Source organism: Loxodonta africana, chromosome 9, assembly GCF_030014295.1.
Source record: "Loxodonta africana isolate mLoxAfr1 chromosome 9, mLoxAfr1.hap2, whole genome shotgun sequence".
In the NCBI taxonomy this organism is placed as follows: domain Eukaryota; kingdom Metazoa; phylum Chordata; class Mammalia; order Proboscidea; family Elephantidae; genus Loxodonta; species Loxodonta africana.
This window is the reverse complement of record NC_087350.1, coordinates 51989900-52007131: the sequence shown is the minus strand read 5'-3', so window position 1 is coordinate 52007131 and position 17232 is coordinate 51989900. Positions and strand designations below refer to the sequence as shown.

General features: G+C 49.0%; 1 protein-coding gene across 26 annotated transcripts in view; it reads right to left on the bottom strand.

Moving 5' to 3' along the window:
* The window catches only part of DENND1A (DENN domain containing 1A), a 566188-nt gene that overhangs the window by 6273 nt on the left and 542683 nt on the right, over positions 1 to 17232 (bottom strand). For 11 of the 26 annotated variants that reach the window (XM_064291468.1, XM_064291461.1, XM_064291454.1 and 8 more), the window contains 2 exons: positions 15995 to 16083; positions 15052 to 15195 (listed from right to left, as the gene is read on the bottom strand). In XM_064291468.1, coding sequence (XP_064147538.1) covers positions 15052 to 15195; positions 15995 to 16083 — 233 coding nt within the window. Of the gene's footprint in view, positions 1 to 1084; positions 1214 to 9956; positions 15196 to 15994; positions 16084 to 17232 lie in introns of those variants that run through there. The other 15 variants (XM_064291453.1, XM_064291458.1, XM_064291457.1 and 12 more) reach the window with 10 other exon arrangements.

The window sequence follows — 17232 nt, the reverse complement described above, 5'->3', positions numbered from 1 at the left end:
GCAGAGGGGAGCAGCATGCCTGTGGTCACAGGTGAGTTCGTGGCAGGACAGGGTTAGGGTCCAGGTGTCTAGTCCAGGACACCCCTGCTCCTGCTCCTCGGGGGCCGTAGCAGGAGGCAGGGCAGTCTGGGGTTTACGAGGCTCCCAGAGGAACAACGGGCCCAGCCCAGGAAGAGGGGAGTGACCTCAGGTGAAGCCTGACCCTGGCACTTCCAGGGAAGAAGATGGTGATGGGAACAGTGAGAAGATGGTGCAAAATGGCCATAATTCACTCCCTGGAGGGCTGCTACAGGCGTGGTGGGCGCTGGGCAAAGGGTAGTGCCCTATTAAAAACACTCACGTGACGTTATTAACAAAAGTGACAAAAGCTGTCTCTATGCTCAATACCAGCTCTGAAAAACTTGTGGGTGGAGGGGCAGTAACTGGCAAAGAAAATAGAACTACAAAAGCTTAGTTTTGGGAAGTGGCAGGATTGTGAGTGACCCTTTTCTTTCTCCTCTTTCTTTCTTGTTTTTTATTGCTCTTGGTAATTAGTATGCGATCTAGGTTATAAATAACAATCGTAAAACTTATCTTTAAAAAGCCAGGCAGATCGCAAAACATTTGGGTATGCTGCCACATATGCTTACATTCTATTATCAGTAAAGTTATTTTCTTTGAACTTAAAATCAGATTCACCATCTCCACGGGCTTTCTAAGATGTGCTGAGAGGAAGAGGGACTCTGGCATCAACAAGCAGGCTAACTGTAGCCAACAATTCAGTGCACAATTAAGCCATTTTCCCTTATGAGGGGTGGGGACCCATGTTCCGTCTCACCCCACAGAGCCCTGTTACTCCTGGCACCCCAATCCATCCTCACAGCTCCCGAGGGGCTGGAGAAATGAGGGCCTCGAGATGAGGCACACACAGGCGGCATTTGCCCTGTGGGTTGGCATTGGGGCCCCTGGCAGGCAGCTGCTCCAGACACCCTTCCCCACACCAACAGCAAGCAGCACAAGCCACCCCCATGGCAGCCCTGGAGAGTCACCAAGCCGAGCTCAAGGCAAGCTTCTCGTTAGGGAAATGGAAGAAGGAAGGAGAGACCATTCAAAGGGAGCAGAGAAGAAAAAGCTTTCGGTGAAGCCAAAGCTTGGGCCCTCTTCCCGCTGGCATTCATCATCAGAGGAGTCTTCGGAGAGGAAGGCCGCATAGTGTCGCAAGGGCTTTACCAGGCTGGGGCAGAGGAAGACAAAAGAAAGACAACAGGCAGTTAGGGGGCACCATCACAACTCCACAGGGCACAGTAGGAAGGAGGGCTTGGGAGGCTGGGCCCAGCCAATGCCCTTCCTGGGACTAGGACTGCCGCTGGGCTCAGCGTCTGCCCTGACCCTGCCAGCCTGGGGCACAGGCTCCCCAGATGAAGGCCAGAAGGCACAGGAGGCCTGATGGGCCCCAAGGTATGGGAGCTAGTCCCAGATAAAAAAAGAATCTGTGGATTTGCCATATGGGCCAAGAGCCTTAAATGCATGATCTAGTAATAAATTCCACTTCCATTTAGATAATCTTAAATGTAGCAAAAGTTATGCACAAATATGTTCATCAATGCTCTGTCTAAAATATTATTGAAAGCAGCCTAAATTTCCAGCAATAGGAATCTGGTAAAGTGAATTATGGTACAGTTGGGTAAATATTATGCTCCCATTAAACACAGTGTTTATAAAGAAAATTAAAAAAAAATCAGGATGCAGAATTAGTTATACAGCACTCCCTCTCATTTACTTATAAAAACATGCATAGAAAAAAGACTGGAAGGATGTGTCTGAATGTCAATGATGGCCAATGGGATTATGGGGGATTTTCTTCCTGTCTCTATTTTTCTGTATCTTCTACATTTTCCACAATGAGCATATCTACTTCGATAATCAGGAAAAAAAAAAAAAATTCCAAAGAAGTTAAAGAAAAAAGTGAGCCACGTGGAAGAGCATGCTCGAGAAGGCCTTTTTCTGATTAGTGGCTGCTCTCTGGAGTCTCCCTCAGATGCCTCTTCAGAGAGTCTTTTTCATCTGTGATGTGGAAATTAAATATTCATTATTATAAAAAATACATCTCCCTTGTCAGCCACCTGTGAACTCTACCTCTATAAATACAAACACATACATAGCCCAGAGAAAGGCGATGTCTGGCTTCTATGAATTATACACTGGTCAGGGCCCCTGAGAGGCTATGTGCTCAGGAGAAAACTGGACGGGGCAGACCTTGGTTCAAATCCCGGGTCCGAGGCTGCCTCTCCTGGCCTGTGTGCTGTATGGGGAGCATGGGTTCCAAACCTCTGCCCTGTGTGATGGGGCTGCGGCTTGTCTGAGGACCCCCGGGAGGTGGTGGTAAAGTTTGGGGAGAGGGTAGGGTAGGAGAGATAAGGGCTGAACGGAGATGCCATTATCCCCACTCCTGCCCATCAACCCAATAAGTCCCCTTTCTTTCCTTTATATGATGGAATTCCCTTAAGATTTTACTTCAGGAAAGGGTAATGTGTCGGAAAAAAGTACATGAAGACATGAGGGGTGTAAACAAGGAGCAGCAACTGTCACTGGTAAATTGTGAGAGTGGATCTGGACTGGGCTTTGCCATTGTCCGCCGCCACTGGTGTGGATCCAGTTGTTACCCACGAATACGTTGCTCTTTTTTGAAGTAGACCAGATGCTGAATCCAAGCACTGCGGTGTGCCGGAGCACTCACACCTATGCTTTTGTTTCCTCACGCCTCCCTGGAAGTCAGCCAGGCGATGGGCTCTGTCCTGTACTGAAGTGAAGGCTGGGGCTCAGTGAGGGGAAGCCACTTGTCCCAGGTCCCACACCAGGAGGTTGTGGGGTACAGTGCTCCGTCCTTCTTCCAGCTGCCTTGCTGGGTGTTAGAGATGAGAAGAGACATATCTCAGTCCTTGCTGGACCAGGAAAAGCAATTTCCTTTGGATTCAGTAGAGAGGGCAAGAAGAAGATCCAACTCAGAGTCATGCCCTGGCCAGCCTCCAGGAAAAGCATCCCAGCTCCTGCCACTTCCGCTGAGCAAGAGAGCCAGCTTCTCCTCCTCCTCTGGGCCACCCTCCCACAGCCACCAGAGGCCTGTTTGGAATCACAAATCCAACCTCATCACTCTCCTAGTTAAAACTTGCTGTTCTGAATCATGATTTCACTGCAATTAGTTGTAGGATGAGTACATCCATTGCGTACAATGTTAAGAACAATAACGTTCAGACGTGTAGAAAGCTTTACGTATCTGTTTAAGTTACAGGAGTGCACTTTCGCTCACGTGCACTGGATTCCTCTCCTGAGCAGGTGAGGGGTGGATGGGTGGACAGGCACCCTGGACTCATGCTCAGCTCTGGGAAGCTCATGGTCTACTGGGTGGGTGGGGTGAGGGCTGCTGGGCTGCAGAGCCAAGGACAAGCTCCAAGCAGGGAAGACCCCATGCTGCTGGCCTCCTTCACCCACACCCTACACTTTTGCCGTGCTTTCCACCTCTGCACACACATGGCCCTGTAACACTCCACCATCCTTGGTGAACCGACTGCTCTGTAGTTTTGAAGACTCAGCTCAGATGCCACTTCTTCTAGGAAGCCCTCCTGGAGTTCCCTGGCTGAGTTTTCTCCCCAGATGGAGTTAGCCTCTCCCCGTGCTGCATGTCGTAGCACTTCCTGGATACCATGCAATTCTATTTTTGAGTTGAGTGCCTCAAGAGCAGAGCCCTGGCTTGTTCTTTTTATCCCTGCCTAGAGCACAGCATTAACGCAATGGAAGTTTGTTGACTGAACAAATGAAAGCAGGCATGCTGGGAAAGTCTCTCTGGGGAGACAAAGCAACACAGAAACCCACTTTACCCATTCCTGGAGCCCTCCACGTGGTATGTCTCCTGTTATCAGCTTGTGGATGTGGTAGAAAAGTGTCCCCTCTCTGGATTCCCCCATCTGTTCTCTGAGATGCTAAGATACATAAGATGGATAATGTTTGGTGATGAGGGTGTCATATATATAGGAGCTACTAGGATCCTTGGAAAAATAATATCCACAAGTAGGCACTAGGCTGGGAAGCCCTGGTGGCACAAAGGTTAAGCACTCAGCTGCTAACTGAAAAGTTGGCAGTTTGAACCCACCCAGTGGCTCTGTGGGAGAAAGACCTGGCAATCTACTTCCATAAAGATTACAGCCAAGAACTAATGGACCATGACTACCACAGCCTCCACCAGACAGTCCAGAATAACTAGATGGTGCCCAGCCACCACCACCCACTGCTCCGACAGGGCTCACAATAGAGGATTCTGCACAGAGTGGGAAAAAATGTAGAACAAGATTCAAACTCATCAAAAAAAGACCAGACTTATTGGTCTGACAGAGACTGGAAAAACCCTAAGAGTATGGCCCCCGGACACTTAAGTCATTCCTAAAGTTCACCCTTCAGCCAAAGATTAGACAGGCCTATAAAACAAAAAATAACACGCATAGTTCAACCACGTATAAGGGACTAAAGGGGCACACCAGCACAAAAGCAAAGGCGAGGAGGCAGGAAGGGACAGGAAAACTAGACGAATGGAAGTGAACCTAAGATTGAGAAGCGGAGAGTGTTGACCTATCATGGGGTTGGCAACCAATGTCACAAAACAATTTGTGTGTTGTTTAATAAAACTAATTTGCTCTGTAAACTTTCATCTGAAGGACACACACACACACACACACACAAAAGATTACAGCCAAGAAAACCTTATGGGGCAGTTCTTCTTGTCACATGGAGTTGCTATGAGTCAGAATTGACTCGATGGCATCCAACGACAATAGCAGGCACTGGGCCAAGGACTTTCTCTCTGTTATTCCTACTCCTCACAACTGGCCAGCAGGAAGGCATTACTGTACTGATTTTATAGAAGATGAACCTTCTTTAGTCAATCCACCCAACTACCCCTATGCCCAAGAGACACCTTCTGAGTGCTTGTTGTGAGCAGGCATAGTGCTAGCTGAGCACTGGGGATTCACTGGTGAACGAGAGAAGTGATGAAAGGACCTGGCCAGGAAGTGACGAGCATGGATCCCAGCCCAGGGCTGACCACCACCAGGATCCTGGCTCTCCCATCAGTCAGATTGGCAGTGGGCGTCCATGAGGGAGATGCTCCCCCTGCTTGGGTCAAGGTGAACGAAGCTTTATGGCTCTCAAACCCATCTTAAGCACTTTTCTGACACCCATGAAACTGGCCCCGTATTTAGCTTTGACAGAAAGCACATAGCGTTGGCCGGCACATTAGCTGAGCACCACTAAACCTGCCAGGAATTTCTGGCTTCATGTAAGAGCACAGAGCTGGATCGGGCCTTGGCTCTGCCAGTTCAGACTGCTGCCATTCACGTCACTGTCAAAATCCAGTGCTTCCCCACACCAGTGTGATTGTGGAGGGGGCTGAGGTATGGAGGCCAAGGAAGAGAGGTAGCCCCCATTTCTAGCTCACAAACCACCTCCCCCTCTCTGGCTAGGCTCGTTGGGCAGAGGTTCAGGCAGAGGCCCAGGGTGTCTCCTGAACACCTCACCTATCTCTCAAGAGTGACAGGGCACCCAGGTGAGAAGTCTACCTTGGGGTTTGGCCAGATCCGAGTATCTTCAGCCACATGGATGATAATGGTGATTCTAGCAGAACTTACAGGTTGGGCTAAACGCTGTCCATATGGTTTCTCATTAATTCCTCACCATGTTCCCATTTTGCAGATGAAGATGCCAAGCCCCAGAGAGAGGGAGTCACTTGCTCAGGGCCACACAGCAGCTAAAGTAGAGCTGGGGATTGAATCTGGATTTGCCTGACTCTAAACCATTACTTGATCCTGCCTCTTCCGTTTCATGGATCCGAAACAATGAAATGAAAGGTATGGTATTTCTCCCTCTACTTTTAATAAAAGGTGAGATTTCAAAATAAGCTTATTTAAATTCAGTTGCTCATGTTCTTCCACGAAACATAGTCAGATATTTATCAGAGATAAAGGATGAACCATAGAAAATGTCCGGGTTTAAATTTTTTAATTAGCTTAAGGCAGAATATTAAAAAAAAAAAGTGTACCTCTTCTCTCATTAACCCAATTCAGCTACTACCCTGCAGTCTGCCACCTACCACTTGCCTGGATTTTATCATACACAAAGAGCTGTCTGTGAAAAGGCAGGTCGTGGCAAACTTGGCTACCCAGCAAGGGCTGCCGGAGTCTCGGCGAGAAAGAAAGGCCTGCTGTCCATCACCGTTCAGACCCCATCATCTCCCCACGGCAGCTCCCGCCTCTGCCCACCTCATCTCTGTGCGGAGTTACCATGCAGATGACTTCCCGAACCCTTTCTAATGTTTGGTTTAACGTGTCGCCGGTTAGCGCGTGTGTGACAGTGGTGACAGGCGCGGCTGTTCCTTTTTAAATACCATGTCAGAGACACGGCGTCAGGAAGTGGGGACGTGCTCTGTGGCTCTCTGCTGTGCCAGGATTGCATGGGCTTATTTTTTAATGAGGAAGATCTGCATCTTGAGAGTTTTTTTTTTTTTCATGTGTCACATCGCGTGGACAAATCAGCAGCACGTCACGCTGGCCCAAAATGAAATGCTGACAAATGTAGATATTTCAAATTTAATTGACATTTAAATGTACTTGAGATAAAGTAGGAAAAAAATCAGCCAGGACTTGGTCTCTGGAGGTAACGAAGGGGAGCTGGTGATCATTTTTAAAAGAGTCATTTCATTCCAGCACAAAGGATCTTCGCTTTGTAAATGTCCTGGCTGCTCTGGCGTCCCTTGGCGATGTGGCTCCCGTGGGGCCGATGAGCAGGGACAGATGCAAGGTGAGACCAGGTCCTGCCTGCCCAGCGGAGGTCGGTCTGTCCAGCCTGCCACAATCCTCCACTGCCTAGCCAGGTGGACTTGGTGAAGTCACTTTACCTCTCTGAGCCTCAGTTTCTTATCTGTAAGATGGGGATTCTACAACTTTCCTGATAGCCTCAAAAAAGTTAAATGAAAGTATGTGTAAAGTGCTTTGATGGTGCCCGGCACGTAGTGAATATTCAATTATTATCCACACGCCACAGTGATCTGCTGATGGGTTCTGAGCAATCTCATCCTGTGCAGGGTCTTCCCTAGATGTTCAAGGATGAACATGATGGTCTCTGCCTTCAAGGTTACTGGTAGTAGCCCTCAGCCGGGCATATCATAAACCAGTTGCTGTTGGGTCGATTCCAACTCATAGTGACCCCACGTTTGTCAGAGTAGAACTGTGGTTCCAATGGCTGATTTTTCGAAGTAGATTGCCAGGCCTTTCTTCTGAGATGCCTCTGGGTGGACTCAAACCATCATCCTTTTGGTTAGCGTTAACCATTTGCACCACCCAGTTCCTGGGCATATCATAGCATACTATCTGAGAGAACCCCTGCCCTGGAGGTTCTGCCACGTCCCCTACTTCCATCACCATTACACACTGCCAATGTTCCAAACCACACTTTGCATGTGTGCATAGGTTTAAAAAATAGAAAAAGGCTCAGAAGCAAGACAGAGGGGCCTCAGGGATGGGGGTGGGATGAGCTTGCTGCAAGACCCACAAAGGAAGCTCCAGAACTAGACTGGAACCACTCCCTGAGTGACCCAGGGTTAAGGGTTAGGACTTCTCAGGGAGGAGGAATTGGAGACAGATATGTATACAGGATCTTTATACTCAGTTGAAAGTGAATGTGTAGAGAAATGACATGGTGTTCTACTTAAAAACAGTAACCAGAAGAATAATCATGGCTGTAATGGGTCATAAACACCAACAAGAGGGTGTTCTACTGGCCAGGTGAACTGGTCTAATGGGGATGGGTCAGTGTGTGAGACCAGGTCCTTCCCACCTGGTCAGGGACTTGATCTGGCAGAGGACAGCGGTTGGGGCTTACCCACCTCAGGGGCTCTTGGACAAGGCTCCAGCTGGGAGGTGACATGAGAGCAGGGCCTTCAATTGTGAGTACAGCAGAGACTGCACAATGGCCTGGAGGTGTCTCTGGAGTGGAGGTGGCACAGGGGGCTTGAGGCTGGCAAGATGGGCAGGGGTCAGGTCATGAAGGGCCTTGAACCAGAACAAGGACTGAGATGTTCAAGGTTAGGGGCGGTGTGAGGTTTCAGGGTTGCAGTAGGGAGGCCTTACTAGATGGACAGCCCCCATCTCCTCTCTTGGATTCGGTTGTACCCATTGCCTTTCCAACTTTCATTCATCCATCCACACCGTTATGTCTCATTCATTCCTTCTTTCAGCAAAAATTACTAGTGTCAAGTTCGCATGTACACATCCATGCCCCAGGCATTCCCTGAGCAGTCCTTCTAAGGCCACCAGGTGGACATTCACATAGGTGGAGAGGCTCAAGCACAGGACATGGGCCTCGTTCCACTTTCTCACTCTCTAGGTCCTTTGGTGGAGGAAAGATGGGGATGGGGATGTCTTGGAACACTTTCCTCTACCTGGAAGACAGACTGTGTAGAACAACTACCTCCCCACCGAGGATGGCCCCTGCCTGCCAAGAGCCTACGTCTGGACTGAGCTCTGGGAACATGGCAGCAGACGTGGGGTGGGGCTGGGGGACCCAGCTGACCTGGGAGCACATCCTGGATCCAGGGCAAGTCAATCTACCCATTAGAGCCTCAGCTTCCTTGTGTGTTGGATGGGACTAACAATGACTTCACTGTGCAGGTTTTGGGGGCAGGGGTAGTCTGCGGAGGTTAACCAAGAAGACACACGTGAAAGTGCTGGGCAGTAGCAGGCACCTGAGAAGTGGTGAGTGGAATCTTGAATGGAGGGTCTTGGTTGGGATGGCAAAGCTTTTCAGAGGTGTCTGAAATCAGTCATCTGTCTCAAGGGTGGGGGCACGTTATCCTAAAGCATTCTAAAGACTGGGTTTTTCAGCTGAAACAAATTCCCACTATAGTACCTCTCTCTGAGGGCCAGGCAGTGGTGGCTCCTGGGCTGCTGCAGATCTCTGGACATGGGCAGGGCGGTGAGGGTGTGTGGGAGGGGGGGACCAGCCTTGGTAGTTCCTGCCTTTCCAGTCTGGGCTCAGGCTCCATATCTAGCACGGCTTTGTCTCCAGGGTCCATAACCCACTGCTGGAGAGAAGGGGGAACGGTGGTGTGCGTCAGGTCAGGAGCCTCTTGCCTCGCTAATTGGGTCTGTGACCTTCTGCTGGGTGTTTGGACTCCCAGTTGCTCAGGGAGTGAGTCCTGGCAGCCTGCCAGGAGGTAATGCTGAGACAGCTGCCCCCCACCCCCTGGGGTCCAGGGCCCAGCTGGCATCTTGGAGCCTTGTTCCCAGGGCTGGTCACAGTTTCTGGCTTGTAGAGGGCTAGGGCAGGGGAGGTGTTGGTAGCTTCATAGTCACATCCTAATCACACCTAGCACATAGTAGGCACCTCACGTACTTGTGGTTAACCGACACGCCTCCCTCATCTTCAGGGAGATGGGCTATCTCTGCAACCTGCCTTCAATGATTCCTTTGTTCATTCATTCAATATAATTCCCCTGAGCAGACGTCTGGGCTAGGCTCTAGTCCAGGAGTTAAAGTGTTAAAGCTGAAGGACATATGATCCCTGCCTGCTAGAGGAGCTCACAGACTGCTGGGGGTGTGTGGGTGTGGGGGTGTGTGTGTGTGTGGTGTAGAGAAAACCACAACACGGATGGTGTGGTCAGTGCTACATCAGGGGACACCCAGGGGATTGTGGGTGAAGGGGGGTGGGTGGTTCATGGGGCAGGGTCAAGGAGAGTGTCAGAGTGGCGAGGCTATGGCCATCTCTGCAGGAGAAGAGCAGGAGGAGGAGCCTGGGGCCATAGACGGGGAGACCAACATGCTGAGCTAACTCAGGATGTTAGCATGTCTCCCACGAATAACTTCTCAGTGTTCCTTGGGATGTTAATAGGCATCATGCTAAAAAAAAAAAAAAAAAAAAAAAGGGACTTGAGGGGGCAAAGACACATACCCAGGGTCTCAGGGATGGTAAGTGGTGGGCCAGGGTGCTGACCCAGGTCTGTCTGATGCCAAAGACCTGTGCATTCCCCAGGCTGCCATCTGAGCAGCAGTTTGCTGACCCCCAGCCCAGAGCAGCCTGGGTCTGTGTAGGAGGTGAGCCACAGTCAGGAGCCACCCACCGAGCACTGAGTCTGCTGAGCCCAGGTCACGAGCAGAGTGGGGGCAGAGCACGCACAGTACCTTCTGCCAGAGCATGTGTGCAATTGGTCCAAAGAGATACAATTGTGGAGTGTTCCGAGACCTGGGCTTTGGGCAGAGCTCTTACTAAATGCTTCTGGCAGCTTCTTCTGATCTTGTTTTAATCTTCTGGGGCCTTGGGTGCTGGGGTCATGGAGTGCAGTTCAGATGATCAGACTCTCCCCTTCCTAAGCAGCTCGGGCTGGTTGTTTGGTGTGCAGCCATCTGCCCAGCCAGCACAACTGTGGAATTTCTCTTTGGCTAGAAGGATTCCTAATTCCAACCATGCTCTTCTGGGTTCCTGGACCATCAATTTCCCGGCAGCCCACAGTTCTGGTGGAAGTATAAAGTGTTGTAATACTTTTAGAAAGTTATTTAGCAATATGGAGCAGAAATCTTCCTGTATGGCTGGTTAAGGGTGCAGTTTTCGGTACAAAAGAGACATAGTTGAATCTCAGCTTCATGACCAAGGGCAATGACAACCTGTTAGAGCATTAGTTACCTCTTCTACAAAATAGAGCTGATAACACCGATTCCCACAGATCTGTTGTGAGGATTAAATGAAATGGTGTACGTAAAGTGCTTAGCACATAGCTCTCAATTAATGGTAGTTGTTAATCATTCTGTTTCTTGTAACATGAGAAAAAAGCTTTAAGAATGAGGATGTTTACCCTGGCATTTCCTGGAAACAATCTAAAGGTTCAATACGCGGGGACAAGGTTAGGTAGACCATGTACGTCCCCATGGTGGGATCTTTTGTAGTCATTCACGACGAGGGTTACAGAGAAATGGGGGAAAAAAATCCATATGATCCAACATTGCAAGGAAGTTGCAGCCCTGTGGGATATACACAGGAAAAAGGTTGGAAGGGAATCTACAGAAATGCTAATAAAGAGTTGAATTAAAGTAGTGGGATTCAGTGAACTTGTCTCTTTCCCTAACTTCCAAATCATCTCTAAGCTATTGGATCAATTTTATAAACAAAAAGATTATTCAAAAACAGCAGATTTTTGGATGGATCTGATCAGAGGTGTGAGCAGAGCAATGGCTTGTGGGCCCCTGGTGGCTGAATCTGGACCATTCTTAGCACAATGCAACTTCAGATATACAGGATGCAGCCAGGCAGGCCCCTTGTATGACTTGAAGGTGTTGTGTCTCACCCACTAGGGACAAAAGGGCTTGGGCTTTGTAGGTGGTCAGGGCTAGGTCCATCTTGAATATTCCAGTGACTGTAAGCCCTTTAGCCGTTGAGACTTAGAAGATACCCTACACCTCCGGATTGCTGTGAAGATTAAACAAGGCAGTGGCTGCATGTAATTATCTCCTCTGTAGCTTCAGCAACTCTGGTCCTCAGCGCTGCCTCCTAGCAGGGGATTGGTGGGTGCTGGCTGAGCGGCAGAGAGAGGCACCTGGGGATCCCCATGGCTACTCCCTGCCTTTGACCTCGGTCTGCACAGTGTGTGGGGTCTGAAGGGGGCAGCAGTACTGATCACAAGGTTGTCTTTTAGAGCTCGCTATTGTCTCTTGCTAGTCCCTGGGTGGTACAAACAGTTAATACACTCAGCTGCTATCCAAAAGGCTGGAAGTTCGAGTCCATTCAGAGGCACCTTGGGAGAAAGGCCTGGCAATCTACTTCTGAAAAATCAGCCACTGAAAACCCTATGGAGCACAGTTCTACTCTGACACACATGGGGTCACCATGAGTTGGAGTCAACAGGGCAGCTGGTTTTACATTGTTTCTTTTTAATCATCAAGTTGGATGGGAAATTCCCCTCTACCAGGTCAGCAAAAAGGAGAATAACCTGGGGCCTGGTTGCCACGCACACTACAGCTGAAAACAACCAAGGTCCATCTTTAGTGGGTAGGGAGCTGTGACCCACACCATGCCCATTGTCCTCACCACTCAGAGGCACACAGAATCATAATCAGGTTCTTAACAAAAAACCTGGATGGTGAGAAGAAACGGTGAGGCCTCTGTCATCAAGACAGTTGGGTTCAGAGCCGATTCCTTGATTTTCTAAAGCTGAGACCTTGGGCAAGTTAATGAAAGTCTTTCTCTGAGCCTCAGTTTCTCCACCTATCAAATAAGAAAGCCACCTCCTGACTTTCACTGTCATTGTGAGGAAATAAAAGGGCACTTAATGAGTGTTCAGTAAATGTTACTATTCTTTCCTTCCCCAAGTAGAAACCACTTAGGCACCAGCGGATACTGCTTCTTGGGCAGTAAGAGATCCAAACAGCTCTAATTCCCAGCTCCAGGGAATCAGAGGGGAAGGGCTGGATGCTGGGCAAGTCTGAGGACATGAGCTGTCTCTCTGGGCAAAGCCAGACTTAAAACGGACCTCCATGGGCCCTGTCCCAGAGAGGGCGGCAGGGCGTAACAGAGAATGTAAAACAAAGCCGAATGCTGGATCCTGGTCCTGCCACTTTCTAAGTGGGTGACCTGGGGGACATTAGTCAGATAAATTTTCTAAGCCCAAGTTCCCATTCTGTGGAAGGGAAACTAATACCAACTTAAGAGGGCCTAGAACACAATAGGTGCTCAATCACACTTCCTATTAACTGGCCTCTAACCCACAGCCCCTCCTGCCTGATCCCTCCTAACCCTAACTCTTACACTAGGGAATCCCCCAGGCATTCATTCAGCCTTGTTTGGAATAACAATGAATTAGCTAATACTTCCAGAAGAGAAATATTAACTGAATATTAATCAGCTAATGTTAACTGTAAAACAGAGGGCATATTTTCCCAGAAATCTTTCTGATGTGTTCTTCTAATTGCAATTGAATGGTTTTAAGGAGCTAGAAAATCTACCCTGATTCAGGAAGAGAAATGGACATAGGAAATTTCATTTTGGCAAAATGCATGTCAACAAAAGATTCAGCACAGGGACTCCCTTTAAAAATCCTATGTACCTCGCACTTTGTAGATTTTCAAAGACATTTGCTGAATGCTTGGATAGATGGACAGATGGTTCAATGGATGGACATCAGCTAGAAAGGAAGAAGGAAACTTCAATAAACGAACCGGTTGGAGAGCTGACAGCCGATGCTACAGGGCCTTGAGGAATCCCTGAAAGCTGAGCTGCTGCAGGAGACCATGGAAACCGTTTTATTCATAATCAGTTCCACCTTGCAGTCCACAAATTAATCATTTAATGTGCTATTTGGAAGTGAGAACTGGAGCAAGAAGTCAGGAGGACTGAACCTCCCTCCTCAAGTTCAAAGATCGTGCATCTATTTCTGCCACCCAAATCCGATGCCCTTTGATATTACCAGTGGAGACAGAGATCTGTGATTTAAGAAAACCCAGGCTAGATTAAAGGGCCAAGCACTGAGTCCCTGTGCCCAACAGGGAACTACCCCCAGGCAAAGGCCCGTTAGGATTTGGCTCCTGCCTGCCAGCTTGTCTTCTCGAGTCTCCCAACACAATGCCGACAGATTGGTGGAGCTGGGCTCTTTCCTCCCCAGAACAATATTTTATGAGGAGTCTGTTTTATTAAAATATTTTCCGCTGGATGCTTCCTGTGTTTCAAGAAGTTGGTCTTGCCAGCTGGAGCTGATGACAGTTGAGAAAAACACATCCAAGTGCTGTTGTGACACGGTATGTGGAAGTGGAGGGGCACGGCAGGGGGGTGGGAGAGGGCGGCCTGGGAAGAGACGCAGGAAAACACCCGCATTGCACCAGAGATGTCTCTGGCATTATGGGAGAACAGCGTTCCCCCCACATCATTACAATTATGTGGAAAGGGAAGAAGCCTTTGGCATGATGTCCCAAAATGAACTTCTCCAACTTTTTGTGGGCTAAAGCTGCTGTGATGTATGGTCACAGAGAATCTGTCATTTATTTTCTATCCTTGCCAGGTTGCCAACCCAGCAAAACTAGCCACCAGGCTCCCACTAGCTCATTTCAACCCCAAACGGTTCTGGATAGAAATAGAAAACATGGCATGTTGCAAAAAGAAGCTAAAAGTGATACTGATACAGTTGGGGCAATAACCCGGATACTGGGTTATCACGCACTGGTTTTCCATCATACGATAGACAGTCATCCCCTAGCACTGCTTCTGAACAAGCAACAGCATAAATAAACACGATAAGGAAGTTCATCCTCTCATTGGGAACCTGCTACAAACTTTCTGAGGGTGTGGAGTGCTGCCTGTCTGTGGAATTTTTGTGCAATGCAGGAAAATCTTGGGTTTCCATTTCAAATACCTATAGGCCTATGACCCTGTATCCCAGCATGGTGTCTAAGGGGTTTTCCCTAGTTTTAAAGAGATGACTTTAAAAGAAAATGAGTAAGCTCGGAGTCACTGTAAGGTCTCTTTACAGTCACTGTAAGGACAAATCTTCAGGGTCTGAGGAACGCTGAAGCTATGCAGCATTTTCTCCACAAGGGGGCAATCATAATCTACACCAGTCACGGCCAGGGCACCATCCCTCAGCATTTCCTCCATCCTATTATGCAGAACAAAAGTTAAACCTACACCCAAGTCCAGGCAGCCCTCTCTTCCAAATTTTGCATAACTAAGCACCCCCATCACACACACACACACAAACACACACACACACACACACTCTCTCTCTCTCTCAGAGCTTTGTCAGCAAGGTTTGCGGGGCTGCATGGGTACGCTGGTTCTATAAAGACAGCACTCTGGAGCAGTACTAGATTGTAAAGCAGAGAATCCTGGCAGAGCTGAAGTGTATCAAACCAGGGTTAGATCACACTGCCACATTTCAGAATTGTTTCTACCTTTTGGCTTCTTTCCTGGCTAGGACCTGCCATCTCCCTTAACTTCTTTCCCTGAGAACTTTTTTGAAAGCAAGATGGACACGAGGGGCATTCCTCTTCATACCTAAAAGACTTCAGGATACTTGGAGGAATTTTCCTGATTCCCCAGTAACCTTGGACCAAGGTGAATTCATGTACTTTTTCAAGGCATCGCAGGAAGCCAGCCTGTAGCTGCTGACTGTCTGGGCAGAGACCAAGGGCTGTGTACCTGGGGGACAAAGAGAAACACTGCCTACCTCTGTCGGAAGAAGTGCTACCTTCTCCACATTGGCTCTGGAGTCAGGTAGCTGTCTGCACCTTTAATCCTTACCCCATTCAGGGAGCTCAATCTCTGGCCACTGCTTATGTGCCTGCCTCATTCTCTTACCTCATCTCTCCAACACCTACTCAGCAGCTTCAGCTGGGCCTATGCTTGGTATTAGGCATCAAACCCAGTGCCTGCCCTTGAGGAGCTCTGGGTTTGAGGGGAGGTAGGTTAGAGAAATGATAGTAACTAGTCAATGTTATGGCACAGGGGAGCAAAGTTTACTGCTGGGGTGGGACGGTAGATAAGGATGGTCATGTGCGTAAAGCTGAGCTGCAGAGACCTCGGGCATCAGGAGGCCCATGAAGCTGGTGACCCTCCTTAAACAGGTTTCCTCCTTGATCAGGTTCCTAACTCTCTCCTGCTGACTCCACATCTTCAGCATGAGAAAGGGCAGTGGACATTCTCTGGAGCCTGTCCAAGTACCCTCTGGGCCTCACCACTCAAAGCCCAGCGCAGGTCCATCGCCCTGGCCCCTGGGGCCTCCTGCTGGTGTGACAACGGGAACTAGTGGAAGCCGACACTGAAGATCAAGCCCTGCTCCTGACTGACCTCTTTATGTAATGCCCACTCCTGGGCTCCATGGAAGCCTTTCAAGGGCCGGGGCTCCACACCTGGGCTTCACAAAGTGCTGGCCCCACAAAGCGCTGGCCCCACAGGTTCTCCCTGCAGACAGAGGGGAGGCAAGCAAGGGGGTACTCACCGCTCAGGGCTCGGGACAGATGTCCTCCGGCCTTCCACGGTGATGTTGCTCTTTGGTCTCTTAACGACATGTGGACGGGGAGGGCGGACCTAGAGTGGTGACAGGGGAGACCCCCAAGAAGAAGTGAATTGGAAAAGCTGTCCAGAAACATTCTGAAGAGTTGGATAACTGACTCTAAAAGAGATGTTTAGGGATTTTCAAGATACAGGCTACAAAATCCCCATTTATCGTGGAAACGCTTCCACTTAATTTGCAGCATAAACTGAAACACAGAGACCCACTCAAATAGGAAAGATTGTCCTGAAGAACTTGGTTTCTTCATCTGCAGGATGGGGAGAGTTCCACATGCCTCTCTGAAGGGCTGCTGTGAGGACTCAATGAGATAATGTCTATATGGGGCCAGCACAAAGGGTCCTCATTAATGACAAATACCCTCTGCCTTGCTCTGCAACCCAGAAACAGGTGTTATAGAACAAAAAGGTTTCACATGCTTATTTTGCTCCTTTTCTGGCTGAATTGCAGGATGCCTATTTTCCTCTCTAAATGAGGGAGAAAAAGTAAATAAGAGAATTAGGGAGTTCTAATAAAAATTATCTTTCTGTGTCCCAGGGCGTTCGTGGGCCTCCTGAGCAGGGCTCATCCTGGGCATTGCACGCCTCATGCAGCCACACTCAGTGGCACAGATCTGGCATGAGTGAAGTGGTGGCATATTTGAAAGTGAAATATACAGCTTCCTAATCCCACAGCCTGGGCTGCAGTGACAAGACAGTTTTTTTCTGGCCTGACGCCTCTGAAAACCAAGATGAGGGCCCATAGAAAGAGACACACTTCCTCCTCCATCTGAGCTGGTGATGGGGGTTGGCTACGACCTTCTGGGTGCCTTAGGAGGATACTCATTTGGTCCAATCAACATTACATGGCTTTATATTTGGTACTGTCACCTCCAAACAGTTCCAGTGCCAGAGAGGGGGCATGGGGGGAGGGGGAGGTGGGGAGTGAAGCTGCACCACACAAGCTTATCTGTGAATTCCAACACCAATTAAAAACAAAACAAACAAAAAAAACGACCTAAGCATCCCAGTGTGGGGGGTGGGGCTTGTTTTCTCTCTGCAAATGAGGGGACCAAGGTAGGAAGTACCGTCATTGCTGGATTTGGTGGACAAGGCAGGGGTGAAGAGAACACACAGAGACTTCATTTCCTGCCTGCCCTCATCCCTGAATACACCCACTCCATCCAA